Raw genomic sequence first — 15,704 nt, forward strand, 5'->3', positions numbered from 1 at the left:
CAAGCTGAAGCTTTGTGTAATTTTCAGCATATGAGATCTTACCTTGTGAGCCAGGGACTCAAAAATTCCCCAAAAGAGTTTACGGGTGAGATGAAGCTCCTCCTCTGACGATACGCCAAAGTTAGCCCAGCCGTTCGGCAAGCAATAATACTTCCAACACCGCTCGTAATGATTAGTAAGCAGCTGAAAAATAATCACAGACAGATGAAAACAACTACAGTAAACACTCGAAATGCATTGCACTGACCTCATACAGTACCTTAAGGGGCATTTTAGCGTACTCGTTCAAAATCGGCACATCAAACACCAGTCGCCTGAGGAGGTGCTGGAGCATGGAAGGACGGAGGTACCTGTAATTATATTAAAACCTTGGCTCATCAGTAAAATGATAATAATAATAACATCAGCACCAAACATCTTAGTGTCATGTTAATAATGTAAATACATAACGTTCACCTGCATAAAGACATGAGGCATTCCTCAATAACATCTCTCTGAGCTTTGGTAAGTGATCGACCTCGTGAAAGCCTGTAGATGGTGTGGAGCATCGAATCGATCATGATGGCGCGGTGGTCCGTGCCAGCGAACAGAGGAGCGCATTTAGTAATCAGAGGAAGCACAGCCGAACACAGGTAGCGGTTTAGAGCCAAAGCCATCTCTGTAGTGCTGAATGCAGCCTTGAAAAAAAAACCAGATGGTAAATAAGACTGTATTGTATTATTGGTTATGATTTGTATTAAAGTTAATAACAAATTGCAGTCACTGAAATTGAATTAAACAAAGAATATACGTAGGGCCAGACTTAAATTCCCATAAACACCACAGCTTAGTGTCACATCATGTGTGGTAACTGCTAGGCCATTATACGTAACATCTTACCGTGTCTAAAGAAGCTGCTGCTCTCATGTCAGGTAGGAAGCCTACTTCTAAAACATGCAACAGGAAGTCCTGGTTATCGATGCCGTAGACTCTATCCAGGAACAGAACCATCGGTGCCTTATGATCAGGCACAAAACTGGCAGACATCTTTGGCTCAATGACGCTGTTATCTGAAAAATCGAATGTGAAATAAGCCACCATGGCTGAAAAGTTTTATGCTTTACACCCTGACAGCATCAATCAACAAATTCCCAACTCATCATCACCTTTCCCAAAAGCAGGTATTTGGACCGACAAGCTGATCACACCGACCAGATCTTCAATGGGCACGAGAGACCTAAGAATAGCTCTGATTCTCAAAGCCTCACCTTTACCAGCCTGGATTAACTACAAAAGAGAAGAAGCAGAAGTTCAGCAGCCAAATCTGATCTTATTTCATATACATAGGTACAAGGTACAGTACATACACACTTACATGCATCTCAGGAGCACAGCGACCCAGCAAATCAATAAGAGCAGAATAAAAGGACATAATGGCATTTCCTAGGTGCACCCTGTTTTCCTCATGTTGCTCCTCTCCTCCAAACCTGACAACAGTAGGAAGAAACATTGATCAACCTTTTATAGATTACTTTTAAAACCATTGTAATTCAACTATGCAGACAAATGTATAAAAGGGCACCTATTATCCAAAACCACCCTATAATGAAAAAAATCCACCCTTTTCTTTTTTAATCCTCATTAAACCAAAGCAGTCTCATTAGACATACTGTTTAATTCTCTTGTTAATGTGATGTCACACTGATAAAGCCCCTCCTACTGCCACTATCTCAATAGACTGTGTCCACGAGAATTAGATCTTTTTTTAACTGAAAGCGCTTTTTAAGTCTAACATCATCAGTTAACATCATAGATTGCGTGTACATTGGGAAGCGTCTGTCTTTCTTAACAGTAGGTCCATCTCGTGCTGGATCCTCTGAGATCTTAATGGCCTCTTCGATGGCAGCGAGAAGGCCGTTCCCACCCTCTCCTCTTAGAGCGGGTCCAAAACACTCAGGCCTTCTGATCAACAGGCGAACCACCACATTAGCGTTCTCCTCCACGCTCTCTCCTGAAGAAAAAACATTCAACATAATTTTTCTCAGTCTATTATATTATATATAATCTAGTTCAATGCTATACTTAAAGGGAAACACCACCGTTTTTCAATATTTTACTATGTTCTTATCTCAACTTAGACAAATTAAAGGCACAGAAGGCAAGTCTGAGTATTATTTCTCTACTAGCTCCCCCTAGTGTCTGGGAGTAAATGCGTTCTATATCTAAGACTATACGAGACTGAAGGACACCGGGTCGGATACAGCGAACTTGCAAGTGGGGTATTCTTCCTACAGACGGTAGGGGCGGGCGAGAGAGTCTTCATTCGTCATGTAATGAGTCATTTAACCATATACCGACTTACAAAGATGATTTATTAACATAAAAATGCTGCCTTGTGTCCCTTTAATATATACCTAAGTTTATATGTACTTTTAATCTTTGTACAGCGCCTCATAAATGTGTTAGCATTTAGCCTAGCCCCATTCATTCCTATGGCTCCAAACAGGGATGAATTTAGAAGTCACCAAACACGAAAACCATGTTTTTCCTATTTAAAGACTGTTACATGAGTAGTTACACGAGTAAGTATGGTGGCACAAAATAAAACTTTTGTTTGGAGCCATAGGAATGAATGGGGCTAGGCTAAATGCTAATACATACAAGAAGCGCTGTCCAGTTGAGATAAGAACATAGTAAAATATTGAAAAACTGTGGTGTTTTCCTTTAATAATTACAGTAAGTTAACAAATAGCTATATAAAGCCAGAAATAACTGTAACATGCTAAACACAAACCATTGACAAACACAGCAAATCGGAGGAAGTCCAGGTACTTCTCTCCTCCACACGGGTTCCACCCAATATCTGGGTATCCTTTTGATAAAAGCATGGGGCAGCTCTGCAGACCACAACCTGCCAGGTACTTAACCACCTGAACAAACAGTCGGGGAGCATGAGAAAAAGATTTTTGCAGAAATTACAGTTTGTCTCTTTTAGATCCTCTCACCATCTCCAAGTCTTGTTCTTGAAGAGCCAACGCAAGTTCATTATTATCGATACAAGACGCTGCAGCAACATCGAGAGGAGTGGAGCCACGCATTCCTAAAAGAGCAACACAGTCACTTGATATTAGATTTAAAGATATATAAATAAATAAATAGAATAAATTGGGATTAGAGTTAGACTAAGCCTAAAACTGAATGCACATTAAAACAAGTTCAGGTTGAATTTCCTGAATGTACATGGATGATAAGAGAAAGAATCTTTTACCAAGCCCGATTCCGCTGTTTTGTAAGAGATATCCCAGATGATCAAACATCGAGCGCTGATTTTGCCTGCTGATACGGCAGAAGTAACACAAGAAACGACAGCAGTTGGTCACCACACGAGGAAACCGAATTTCCTGCAGAATCAAACGCACATTCAGTTATGTATTTATTATTAAAAGGTAACACTTAAAGGGATACACCAGCCAAATATCAAAATTACCCCATGATTTACGCACCCTCAAGCAATCTGAGATACATATGTCGATTATCTTTCAAAAAAGCACATTTGGAGTTATTTTAGGAAATGTCTTTGCTCTACCACGGGGATCAGCCCTGCTGAAAAAACCAGCATCAAACCAGCATGGACCAGCATGGGAATTATGCTGGTCTATGCTGGTTTAGCTGGTGGTCACAGCATACCAGCACCAAAACACAACATATGCTGGTATGACCATCATGGGATGCTGGTGCTTATGCTGGTTTAGCTGGTGCTAATGCTGGTTTGGTGCTGGTTTAGCTGGTGCTAATGCTGGTGCTAATGCTGGTTTAGCAGGTGTTCACTAGCAAACCAGCACCAAAACACAACATATGCTGGTCTTGCTGGTATGCAGTTTTTTTCAGCAGGGAGGGAACAACTTCTGACTTCATTCCCAGAAGTAATCCACATGGTTCCAAGGGGTTAATAAAGGTCTTTTGTAGGTAATCAATGCGATTTTGTTAGAAAAAAATCCATATTTCAAACTTTAGAAACTGTTATAACTAGCTTCCAGTAACGACGCCATATTGGACTCACGCAATTCACAAGAGAGCGTAGTGAGCATTCGTTACCATTGCGCAGTGACTTGCGTGAATCGTGTGAATCCAAGATGGCGTCATTTCCGAAAGCTAGTTTTTATGGTTTATAAAGTTTAAGATATCAGGGCTCCAGACTGCCACCAAATGGGGGCATTTTGCCACCAAAATTTGAGAGTGTGCCACTGAATTTAACATCCAGTTGCACATGTGCGACCAGTAAATTTGACCTTTTTTTTGTGATGTGACACTGAATTTGAAAACAGCACATTGTACTTTCTGCATCTATCATTAAAGTTTTTATTAGTAATACATTGGAAATTAGTAGAAATGTGAATATTTGGATAGCATGTTGATTTACAGTGTGTGCCCCTAAATTTTCTGGTTGCGCCCCTAACATTTTCAGTTGGGGGCCACTGTGCTCCTAGTAAAAAAAGTTAGTATGGAGCCCTGGATATGGATATTTTTCTTACAAAATCACATTGATTTCTCGCAGGAGACCTTTATTAACCCCTTGAAGCCGTGTGGATTTTTTCTGACCGTTAGCAGCTTGAAAAAGCAAGGACATTTACTAAAATAACTCCAGATGTCTGAAGGATGCTAGACATGTCATGTGTATCTCAGATTGCTTGAGGTTGAGTAAATCATGTGGTAAATTTGGCTGAAGTTACTGCCAAGCAAATGTGAAAGTCTATGAGATGCACCTTGGAATCTCCACCTCCAAGCACGTTCACCATAACCTCCATGACGGTCTCGTGCATTCCCAAAGCTCTCATTAGGTTTGGATGCTGGTAAAAAACTCGGTTGCTCATGATGTTTCTACAAACAAAACAGAGAGTGGTTGCAATTCCTAACAGCGTTTTAGGTTGTTGTTGTTGTACGTTTAGGATGCAAAAGTGTGCTCACCCGATACTTTGAATCATCAGCCTCTCTTCTTCCGGTCCCATCTGAACGATTAGTAGCGATCGAATCTGTCCCAGACACTCTAGTAGCTCCATGGTGTCCTGTATGGACACCGCATTAATGATGTAAGCTTTAGGCAGCGCTCGGATGAGCTCACCCAGGGCGTCATACTGTCGGTGTAACAGGCTGAACATCAGCCGAACCAGCTCAGGGTTCTGAATGAAAGATTCCTGAGCCCAGTGTATCATAGTGTGAGAGATCAACTCCTGTAGAGTACCTATGACACAAGACTTAGCATTTGACTGAGGATTTGACAGTCAAAATACCTTTGCAATTATATTATATGCTTATAGACGAAGTCTAAACCCCTCTCTTACTGGGTTTTTTATCTTCTTCAGGTTCAGGCTCAGCCTCTGGTTTCTTTCGTAAATTCTTAACTTTATTCACCAATCTTAGGAGACGTCCTCGGAGTGAGGTGTCTACCTCCTCTTCCTCCTCCTCTTCTTCAATATGCACACCTGTGGCGAAAATGACAAAAAGACAATTCTATGACACGTACAGTGACTATTGGGAATTTGCTGGTCTTTGATAAAAGTCTTGGTAAGGTCAGAGAGGTTAGTAAAATTCATAAGATAATGTCTGTTTGGTTAGACTCACCACAGTGAGCTAATAGGTCATGGTGAAACGTCAGCAAACCGTTGCGGACTTCTTCAGGAACAGGGCAATCTTCTTCCTCCGGACAGTGCTTGAAGTTCATTAACATGTTCACCTACGTACCCATACAGTTACAAAAACTGAGTATAATGCTTTTTAGGATGACAATTTTTTTGCCACAAAGATCCAGTACCTGTTCTTGTGGAGGAGAGCGAAACTCGCGGGTCTTGCGGGCCGTTTCTGCAGCGCTCATTGTGAAGGCTTGCATGAGCTCATTATAACGCTGCCTCTGATTGGTCTGCACCTGGTTAACAAACCTGTCTGAGAAAGCGATTATGGTTTCCACTCTGTGACGCAGCTCACAGTCACAGAAATACTGCAGTAGAGTACACATCTGAGGAAAAGGAGCGAAGTCTGTAATTTAGTTACTGTCCTACTGATGCAAATCTATAGAAATAATTTACTCTTTCAAAAAACATAGAAGCACTTGCTTGCAAAGCATTTTACTACTATATATTCAATTTCTGAGACAAAATAAACTATTTGGCTATTAAGTACTAAACTGCAAAAAATGACAATCTTACTTCGTATTTTTGTCTTGCTTTTAGTAGAAATATCTAAAAATTCTTAAATTAAGATGTATTTTCTTGATGAGCAAAATCACCTAAGAAAATAAGTCTAGTTTTTAGACAAAAAATATACAATTTAAGTAAATTTGTGCTTAAAACAAGCAAAAATATCTGCTAATGGGGTGAGAAAATTGAATTGAATTATGTGTTTAAGAAAAAAAGAAAACTTATTTTAAGATTTTTTTTCTCACCCCATTGGCAGATATTTTTGCTTGTTTTAAGCACAAATTTAATTTAATTGTATATTTTTTGTTTATAAACTATACTTATTTTCTTAGATCGTTTTGCTCATCACGAAAAAGCATCTTAATTTAAGAATTTTTAGATTTCTACTGAAAACAAGACAATAATACTAAGTAGTCGCTTAGTATTAAAAAAAATCTGCTAATGGAATAAGAAAAAAATTCTTGAAATAAGTTTAATTTAATTGTATATTTTTTGTTTAAAAACTAGACTTATTTTGCTAGGACATTTTGCTCATCAAGAAAAAGCATCTTAATTTAAGAATTTTTAGATATTTTTACTGAAATCAACACAAAAATACTAATTAAGAAAGTCATTTTTTGCAGTGTAGCTCACTCAAAAATGAAATGTTCTGTCATTACACTGCAAAAAATTATTTTCACGAAATTTTTTAAAAAATATCTAAAAATTCTTAAATGAAGATGCTTTTTCTTGATGATCAAAATGACACAAATAAGTCTAGTTTTTAGACAAAAAAAATCTAATTTAAGTGATTTTGTGCATAAAACAAGCAAAAAAATCTGCCAATGGGGTAAGCAAATTTTTCTTGAATTTTTCTTGAATTAAGTGTTTAAGAAAATTTTTCAAGTTTTTTTGCTTACCCCATTGGCAGATTTTTTTGCTTATTTTATGCACAAAGTCACTTACATTTGATATTTTTGGTCTAAATACAAGACTTATTTTTGTGGGTCGTTTTGCTCATCAAGAAAAAGCATCTTAATTCAAGAATTTTTAGATATTTTTACTGAAAACAAGACAAAAATACTAAGATTTTTTTCTTAAAAAAAACTTTTTTTGCAGTGTATTTACTCAGTATCAATTTTTTTGTTCTGCTGAACACAAAGGCAGACATTTGTAATCGAGCAAAAAACAGGAGCACCACTGACTTCCACAGTAGGAAAGAAAAATACTATGGAAGTCAATGGGGCTCCAAAACAGTTTGCAAAATATCTTTCTTTGTGTTCAGCAAAACACAGAAATTTATACAGAACTGTAATAATTTAAGGGTGAGAAAATGATGACAAAATTTTCATTTTGGGTGAACTATCCCTTTAATGCTAAACCTGTGGTTACTTTGGCAGTGAGTGCACCTATGTAAAAATAAGGGGAACTGATATATTACACTGTATTTATTCAGAGGCAGTTCACCTGAAGTTTGACAGATTCAGGAAGCTTCATATGCAGAAGTCCTTCTCCCACATCTTCCTCTTCCTTCATTTCTGCAACACCATCCTCGTTCTCCACCTCTTTACCTGCTTTCTCCTGATCAGTTTTTTCTGCAGCATGCTCCTTTTCCTCTATTTGTTTTCCTTCATGTTCTTCATATTCCTCATCCTCTTCAAGCTCAAGCTCCTCTTCCTCAGACTCTTCATCTTCTCCCACCCCCTCATCCATTAACTCTCCCCTGTTGTCACCCTCTTCTTGTTCCTCTTCCTCTTTCACCTCTGTTCCTTCCTCTTTGCAGACCAACTGTTGTTCCCCATCTCCAGCTTTGGTTGCCTCCGATTCTTCAGCTTCACCGTCACTAAAAACAGATGGCTCGATCAGCTTCAAAATGTGTTTCACGTCGCTGTCGTCAAACACGCCCATTATGAGCAGGGTGCTGATGAGCTTCAAGATCGGCACAAAGTGGAACTCAACGCTGCCCCCTACAGGATCACGCATGGCCTGTCCTCCATCCTGCACTGCTTCTGTAAGCATACTGAGGGCATGGTCTTTGAGCATCTAGTGTATGGAAAAGAAAAAGCAGAAGAATGGAAGACATAAACAATATGAAAACAGATAAAACGGCTAAAAAAATCACGTCTCAAGATACACCAGTTATCTTTTTTCTTCTAAGTGTCCTAATTTAAAGCTTAGTCGTGGCTTTATACAAGCCCTGTCTTTGAAACTAGGCCTTAGTGTTTAAAACATAATGCAGACCAGATTTAAACGTGCATCCTCATGAGCTGCTACACATGGTATACAGATTGCACCACAGCTCTGATATTTTACCTGCAGAGGTATGAATGGGCTAAGGGTATAGAGATCTGCATTAGTCCCCACAAACCCTGTGGGGGCAAAATGTAGTTTGGGGCGCAGGCAGGTGGTAAGTCCGACGCCAGGTAGTGCGTGGGCCTTCTCGGCGTCTGAGTAGAGGGTGATACTGCGTGTCTCATCCGTCATGGGCACGATGAACTCCTTATTGGTCATGAGACGGTTGCGTTTGGCAGACTCAAGATGCATGGAGATGAGCAGGTCGTAGTAGCCGCTGCGGATGGGGCCAGGCAGGTAGGTGTTCTCAATGGCGTAGAAGAGCTGCGATTCGTCAACGTGACTGCAGAGGGCGTGAGCGACACGGTTGTTTCCCAGAGCACAGACTGAGCCGTATAGCTTGAGAGTGTGGTAATGAAACGTCATCAGGTCTGAGCGCTCGGAGAGCTCCAGAATATCGATGCATCTGGGGAGAGAAGGAAATGACTTTGAAACGTTGTTTTGTGCATTTGAATGCATGCTTTTAGTTGGCTTGTAAGTCAAATAAATGAAAAAGTCAAATATTTGCTCTTTAGAGAAACACTTCTTTTGCACTACACAGAGTTTTATCCAATCGGAACAATTCTCTAAAATGAGAATGCCCCACTCCCTAATACCACATATAAATCAACATGCAAAGTAGTAAATTATGTTTATTAAAATTCTTTTTTTATTAAATTTTAATGCATTTCCATCAGTTATATTTAAGAAATCGTTCATCAGTATATTAATGTAATACCTGTTCTCCTCAGGAATGTGCAGTGCCATCATTACAAGAGGTTCAGAACATTGAACTTTCCAACCCAGCCTCTCACTCACACGACCAGTTTCAGGTGCCAAAAAGTGATTAGGCATCCGGCTCCATATGACCGGGGTCAGCATTTGGACATCTAACCTGGGAGGACATTGGGGAACCGGGTTCTTTTGGTCACTGCGGAACATGGCAGCAGAGATGGGCATGATGTTCTGGATGAAAAGAGCAAAGTGAAGAATAAGAGTAAAGAATCAGGAGCTAAAGGAAAAAGCAATAAGGTGTGACTACAGTCTGTAGAAACAGATAAAAACACATAGTGTTCTTGAAGACAGAGACCTTTAATTTGCCTAGTTCCACTTGCAACATGTTCTGGCTGGAGGGTAAACAAAACACAGCAGGAAACAGCTTAGTGTTGGGTTCCACCTGAAACAGAAAATAGTCACACGTATGATTTCATATGTACGATTTTAACTGACCTCTAATATTTGTATGAAATCATGTACCATATTGTCCCGAATATAAGACAACCCTGATTATAAATTGACCCCATAGGTATCATCTATTTATGATACCTGCAGTAAATAAACACGTAGCCTATTAACTCCTTCCCCGCCATTGACAAGTTAACTCGTCAATTAAAGGACAAGTTCGGTATTTTAGACTTAAAGCCCTGTTTTCAGATTGTTTATGGTGAAATAGAATGGTTTTGACTGAAATTTCGACATTTGCGGCGGTCCTGAGAATTTTCGCGTGTTTGTGTTTCATCTCAGACCTCTACAATGGGTTTATAGGTGCACTGGAACAATCCTTCCTAAAATGCATTAAACTTTCGTTTACAAAGACGTGAAACTCACCGAGTGGTCAGGGGTGTTCACTGATATGCTCACACAAAAATCGCTGCAAAAGATGCTTTCCAACAGCTGTTTTAGCATTCGTTGTTAACTTGTGGACCTATTTTCCCAAACGCCTCACACCCGTACATTCTTCCGCTTAGAGCTTGAATAATAAACACTCCAGCCCAGGTGGTGGCGCTAATCCGCCATTGCCAATTGCAAGAATAGAAACAAAGTTCCCGGCGCGGAGTAATACCGTACCTCACAGCACATCTAATACATGTCAATGGAGTTGGTAAAAACTACGATAAAACCTGTTGGAATGCGTCTTTTGGAGCGATTTTTGTGTGAGCATACCAGTGAACACCCCTGACCACTCGGTGAGTTTCACGTCTTTGTAAACGAAAGTTTAATGCATTTTAGGAAGGATTGTTCCAGTGCACCTATAAACCCATTGTGGAGGTCTGAGATGAAACACAAACACGCGAAAATTCTCAGGACAGCCGCAAATGTCGAAATTTCAGTCAAAACCATTCTATTTCACCATAAACAATCCGAAAACAGGGCTTTAAGTCTAAAATACCGAACTTGTCCTTTAAGAGAAAATGCTTTCCTGCCGCTTACCTGCCAATGACGAGTATTTCCGGCAATCCGCAATACCGCTATTATCCACCAGGTGGCAACATATCCTCAACTTTAGCTTTAGCAGTAACAACATAAACGAGCGGCTTTCATGGTCAACCCATAACTTTTGGTAAACTCCGCTTAGAATAACTAACAACAAAGTCCTTTTAAAGTAGTTTATTTATATCACAAGCAAAATATACAACACAAAGATTACCTAGATAACCAAAACATTTGTTTTAGAGTTCAGTTTAGCAACTAGTCAGACCATTTAAAAAACTGAAACCGGAAGTAAAGTTCTGACCAGACGCGTAATTGCGTCACCGCACGTGTGTCCACTACAACCGTCTATACAACCCAGAAGCAATGTCTTACGTGGAAGAGTAAGAACTCAGTGTATGTTTTGAGGATCGCTCTGATCTGATCTCTATCAAAAGTCCTTCACAAAAATGGAATTATCTCAGCTTTTTGCTCAAAATTTTGTGTTTTTGAAGAAACCTACCCATATTTGAGAGGTAATAAGAAGAGAACTAATCAAGGTAGTTTATTTTAAAAGCAGACTGTCTGTTCTTTCATTTGATCTATTTTATGTTTATATATTTAAAGAGGAACTTTTTCTGGAAGGCATTAAACTTTTGTTAAAATTATAAAAAAAATTGTCACTGGCTGGCAACTTTTAAAAAAATTCTGGCAGGGAAAGAGTTAATATTTCATTAACAGCAGAAGTGTACCTTACTGTTCACGACCATAGATTATCAGGTAGCTTCAGACCAGGTGTACTTGTTTATGCGTATTTGGTGCCACCTACTGCGTTTTTGCGGGTGCACGGTATTATTGACATGATATTGTCTAAAACTCAAATATAAGATGATGACATACGCACAACCGGCGCAACGTCATAGAATGTCTCTGAACAGGTTCACGCCCACTTTTGGGGGAAAACAAACTAGACCTCCCATTGACTTCCATTCAAAATAGCGGAATAATACGTTCGTACACACCCGACAGGCATAAATAACTTATGAAATCACTCAGATTAAACATGTTGAGTAATTATCTGTCAACCCTGCCTGCCATAGAGCGCGAAAGATACATTTAATTTGGTCATTATAAAAACATGTCCCTTTCATTCTCACAGCGTCAAATTTGTGTAACCACGCTCCCTATTGGCCAAAAGGGGGCTTACCCGGACATTTACTCGTACCTCATCGAGTCAACAGGGAAGACAGTGAATGATTTTACGGCATATTTAAAAGTTACTTCGTATTTATATATTATGTCTTTATATTTAGAGTACTGAGCTCACATTTCTGTCCAGCCATACAACTAACTGGTTTAGCGATATTTCCAGCAATCACCTGGATAGCGCTGTTACACAAATTTGACGCTGTGAGAATGAAAGGGACATGTTTTTATATTGACCAAATTAAATGTGTTTATGTATCTTTCGCGCTCTATGGCAGGCAGGGTGGACAGATGATTACTCGACATGTTTAATCATTTATTAATTATTTAGTTATTTCATAACAAACGTTGCTTAATTCCGCTATTTTGAATTGAAGTCAATGGGAAGTCTGATTTATTTTCCCCCAAAAAGGGGCGATGACGAAATTTACAGTCAAGTTTCTGGATGTGCAGGTAGTCCGTATTGTTTATTGAGAGGAATTTCTGTGAAATAATTTTGTCTTATATTCGGGGCAATATGGTTAATCAAAAATCACCTACTAGAAAATGGAAAAAGAGTATTAATGAAACATGCAAAACAATGCTCTTTAGAACAACATCTTTTCCCCTAATATTACCTTATAAACACATCTCATCTCAGTTCACTTCATCTTACCTGGAAGAAAGTGTTGATCTCTTTCCCATTGGCTGTGAAGGTCATGAGTCCTGTGTCCAAGTCCACCAAACAACCAATCACAAAGTCCTCCTGGCTGATTCGAGTTTGCTGTGAGCTGCTAAACTCTCCTCCCCACACCATGTAGCAGTTGCTGCGTTTAACACTGTGGAAACCAGATGAGAGACAACATACTGTGCTTAGTCTGCTAAAACATGACCTCTATTAGGATTATAAGTATATGAAATATTGGATATTAATCTAGTTTCCTTACTCTAATAGTCACCGTTTATGTATGTAGCAGTAGGAGTGGGTTTACCTGTCATGAATGTTGCCTTTATCATCCCCAACAGTAACAGTTACATTTCGGACTTTGATAAGATCAAAGTGTGGGTCATACAGGTGGTAGTCAGGAGTAACCCAGCCTGCCCATACACCACTTGGCTCCTGCCCTGCAAATATCCGGACGGAATAATAATACTGGAGGGGAAAAAAGTAATTTCATTAGAGGACAAACATGTCATGGATCAAGAGATGATTTACTTAGAAGACATATTCTGAATTCACTGAAGTGGACATATAGCATATGTTTTGGAATTTTATAATGGCAATGAATGTAAAAGTTTATACACACAGTTGTTGTGCTCGAGATAATTTCAACATCGTCTCTGTCATCCGGGACAACGTCCTTTATCAGTCGGGGAACTATTGGAACCACGGGAGGTGGTGCTATAAATGCTGCCTTCTTTGCCTTAGAAAAGAACCTGGAAATCACAGATAATTTGTCACCCCGGTAAAATATATTGACAGTGTATGATAAAATCCCTCTACAAGGCTCCTCACCCTCTCTTTTTGCTCTTCTCTGTGGTGGTGTCCTTCTCATTCTCTCCCTCTTTATTGCCATTAAGCTCTTTCGGGACGGACGGCTCCTTCTCTTTCTCATCTTGCTCTCTGCGACTGGCTGACTTCTTCAGAAGCTCAAACTCCGATTCTGGGTCCACCTCAAGAGTTTCGTCTTCTGGGATAGTGAGGGTGCGGGTCAGGGGTGAGGCACCCACCGGGACCTTGAAGGTCTCGTGGAATTCAATAGGCATGCTGAGTCTAAAGAACATAAGATCGGTGTTGGCGTTCTGGGACCCGTAGGTCCTATGGGTGAGTTTAAGACAGGGTGCGCTATCTACTGTTCCATCCACACGGGACACCTATTGGAAATACGACAGAAAAGCAATTGTATTTTTTTTTATCATTAGCATTTTATTAAATTTTTTTGATCATCACTGATACATTATAAACAACATTGTATTCCCTTCATGCTTTCCAGCATAACATGTATCCCGCAATGATGATACATTTTAAATAAACATAAATTATTACTATAAAGAAAAAGAAAAAGAGAAAAAAAACAAACAAAAAATACATTCAAAATATATATTTTCTAACATGCACCACATTCTCATCTAGTAGCAATATATTGCACATATAATCCCCATTTTGCCAAATATTTGTCCGCCCCAGCATTGATATTGAAACAGATTTTTTCATATGAAGCCACTTTTGCCAATTCTATACTCCACTCCTGAAAGGAGGGCTCGCCTGCGTTCTTCCAATTTCTCATTATTATTTGTTTTCCTACCATTATACTGGTTTGGATGAAGTCTGCAGCTCCACAGTTAGCTGTCATTTGTGGATCATTTAAAACATATAGCCTCGGGCAAAACTCCAAGGTAGTCTGGGTAATGTTTTCAATACAGTCATGAATCTTTGACCAATAATTCTTAATCATAAAACAGAACATGTGAAAAAAAGTTCCTTCCGAGTTGCTACATTTCCAACAGTCTGGATTATCCCTCAGCTTCAACCTAAACAATCTAGTCGGGGTCCAATAAAACCGATTCAAAATCTTAAACTGAATTAGTCTAATTTTAATGTCCCTTGAAACCCTCTTTATATTTTCACAAATACAATCCCACTCCTTACATGTAAGGTTGATGTTCAAATCTGTCGACCATATTAACATTGTTGCGTAAGATATGGAAATTGTCTGTTTAACTAACATATCATAAAATATAGCAGCTTCATGTCCCATCCCCATTATTTTCCTAGTCTGAGAGAGAAGGTTTGATTGTTGAGGTTCTATTCCTTTCCCTATGACAGCAACTACCAGGTGTCATATTTGTAAATACTTCCAGTAGTTATTTCTGGGTAAATTATATTCACCAGCCAACTTTTCAAACGACTTTATACTATCCTTCTCATATAGGTTTGCTATTGTAATAATTCCTTTTTCTGCCCACTCTTTCCATAAAAATGGATGTTTATTAATACGTAACTTTGGATTATTCCAAATACATGATTCAGAGTTAAGATAAACATTAACATTAAATGCTTCAGAAAACTTCTTCCACACTTTACAAAGGTTAGATATTATAGGATGAGATTTCAATTTAGAGGGTATACTACTAGAAAGGGCATTTACAGGAGTAAGTGGGGAAAACAGTCCCTGTTCTATCTCAAGCCAGGGAGGTGCTCTCTCAGGTGGCAATACCCACTGAGCTATATGTCTCAAACAGAAGGCATAATGATACAGGACTAGCTTAGGAAGACCCATGCCCCCTTTATTAATTGGCACTTGAAGCCTTTCCAATTTTATCCTTGCACGTTTACCATTCCATAGGAACTTTTTGCAAATTTGGTCAAACCTTTTAAAATACTTTTGAGGTATTGCAATAGGAAGGCACTGCAACAAATAGTTCACCCTCGGAAAACAATTCATCTTTAGGACGTTAACCTTTCCCCATAATGATAAATATAGTGGTGACCATCTCTCTACATCTAATAAAATCTTGTCAAAGAGTGGATTTAAGTTCTTTTCAATTATTTTATCAATATTATGAGGAAAGGGAATACCAAGATAGTTTATGCCCTCTGTAGGCCACTGAAACAGCCCTGTCTGAAATAGAGTTTTTGGGCAATATAAAGTCAGTGGAAGAACCTCTGACTTGGACCAGTTAACTTTATACCCTGATATCCTAGAGAATGATTGAATAACATCCAATAGTACAGGGACAGATCTAGCTGGCTCCGATGCAAGCCACAAAATATCGTCCGCATAAAGCAGTAGCTTATGTATAGACTCATTAATTTTAACTCCATGAATTTTATTATTCTTGCGAATT

General features: G+C 39.0%; 1 protein-coding gene across 8 annotated transcripts in view; it reads right to left on the bottom strand.

Moving 5' to 3' along the window:
- Nucleotides 1-15,704, bottom strand: part of ryr1a (ryanodine receptor 1a (skeletal)) — a 72,150-nt gene that overhangs the window by 38,226 nt on the left and 18,220 nt on the right. For all 8 annotated transcript variants that reach the window (XM_065260005.1, XM_065259998.1, XM_065260002.1 and 5 more), the window contains exons 30-52: nucleotides 13,372-13,730; nucleotides 13,163-13,292; nucleotides 12,848-13,008; nucleotides 12,532-12,694; nucleotides 9,571-9,657; nucleotides 9,220-9,446; nucleotides 8,463-8,907; nucleotides 7,617-8,192; nucleotides 5,789-5,989; nucleotides 5,599-5,710; nucleotides 5,319-5,459; nucleotides 4,945-5,218; nucleotides 4,743-4,857; nucleotides 3,248-3,380; nucleotides 2,985-3,079; nucleotides 2,774-2,909; nucleotides 1,804-1,990; nucleotides 1,355-1,466; nucleotides 1,146-1,266; nucleotides 880-1,049; nucleotides 457-677; nucleotides 260-350; nucleotides 43-183 (exon numbers count right to left, since the gene is read on the bottom strand). In XM_065260005.1, the coding sequence (XP_065116077.1) occupies nucleotides 43-183; nucleotides 260-350; nucleotides 457-677; nucleotides 880-1,049; nucleotides 1,146-1,266; nucleotides 1,355-1,466; nucleotides 1,804-1,990; nucleotides 2,774-2,909; nucleotides 2,985-3,079; nucleotides 3,248-3,380; nucleotides 4,743-4,857; nucleotides 4,945-5,218; nucleotides 5,319-5,459; nucleotides 5,599-5,710; nucleotides 5,789-5,989; nucleotides 7,617-8,192; nucleotides 8,463-8,907; nucleotides 9,220-9,446; nucleotides 9,571-9,657; nucleotides 12,532-12,694; nucleotides 12,848-13,008; nucleotides 13,163-13,292; nucleotides 13,372-13,730 (4,398 nt within the window). The remainder of the gene's footprint in view (nucleotides 1-42; nucleotides 184-259; nucleotides 351-456; nucleotides 678-879; nucleotides 1,050-1,145; nucleotides 1,267-1,354; nucleotides 1,467-1,803; nucleotides 1,991-2,773; nucleotides 2,910-2,984; nucleotides 3,080-3,247; nucleotides 3,381-4,742; nucleotides 4,858-4,944; nucleotides 5,219-5,318; nucleotides 5,460-5,598; nucleotides 5,711-5,788; nucleotides 5,990-7,616; nucleotides 8,193-8,462; nucleotides 8,908-9,219; nucleotides 9,447-9,570; nucleotides 9,658-12,531; nucleotides 12,695-12,847; nucleotides 13,009-13,162; nucleotides 13,293-13,371; nucleotides 13,731-15,704) is intronic.

This window comes from Paramisgurnus dabryanus, chromosome 10 (assembly GCF_030506205.2).
Source record: "Paramisgurnus dabryanus chromosome 10, PD_genome_1.1, whole genome shotgun sequence".
Taxonomy (NCBI): Eukaryota; Metazoa; Chordata; class Actinopteri; order Cypriniformes; family Cobitidae; genus Paramisgurnus; species Paramisgurnus dabryanus.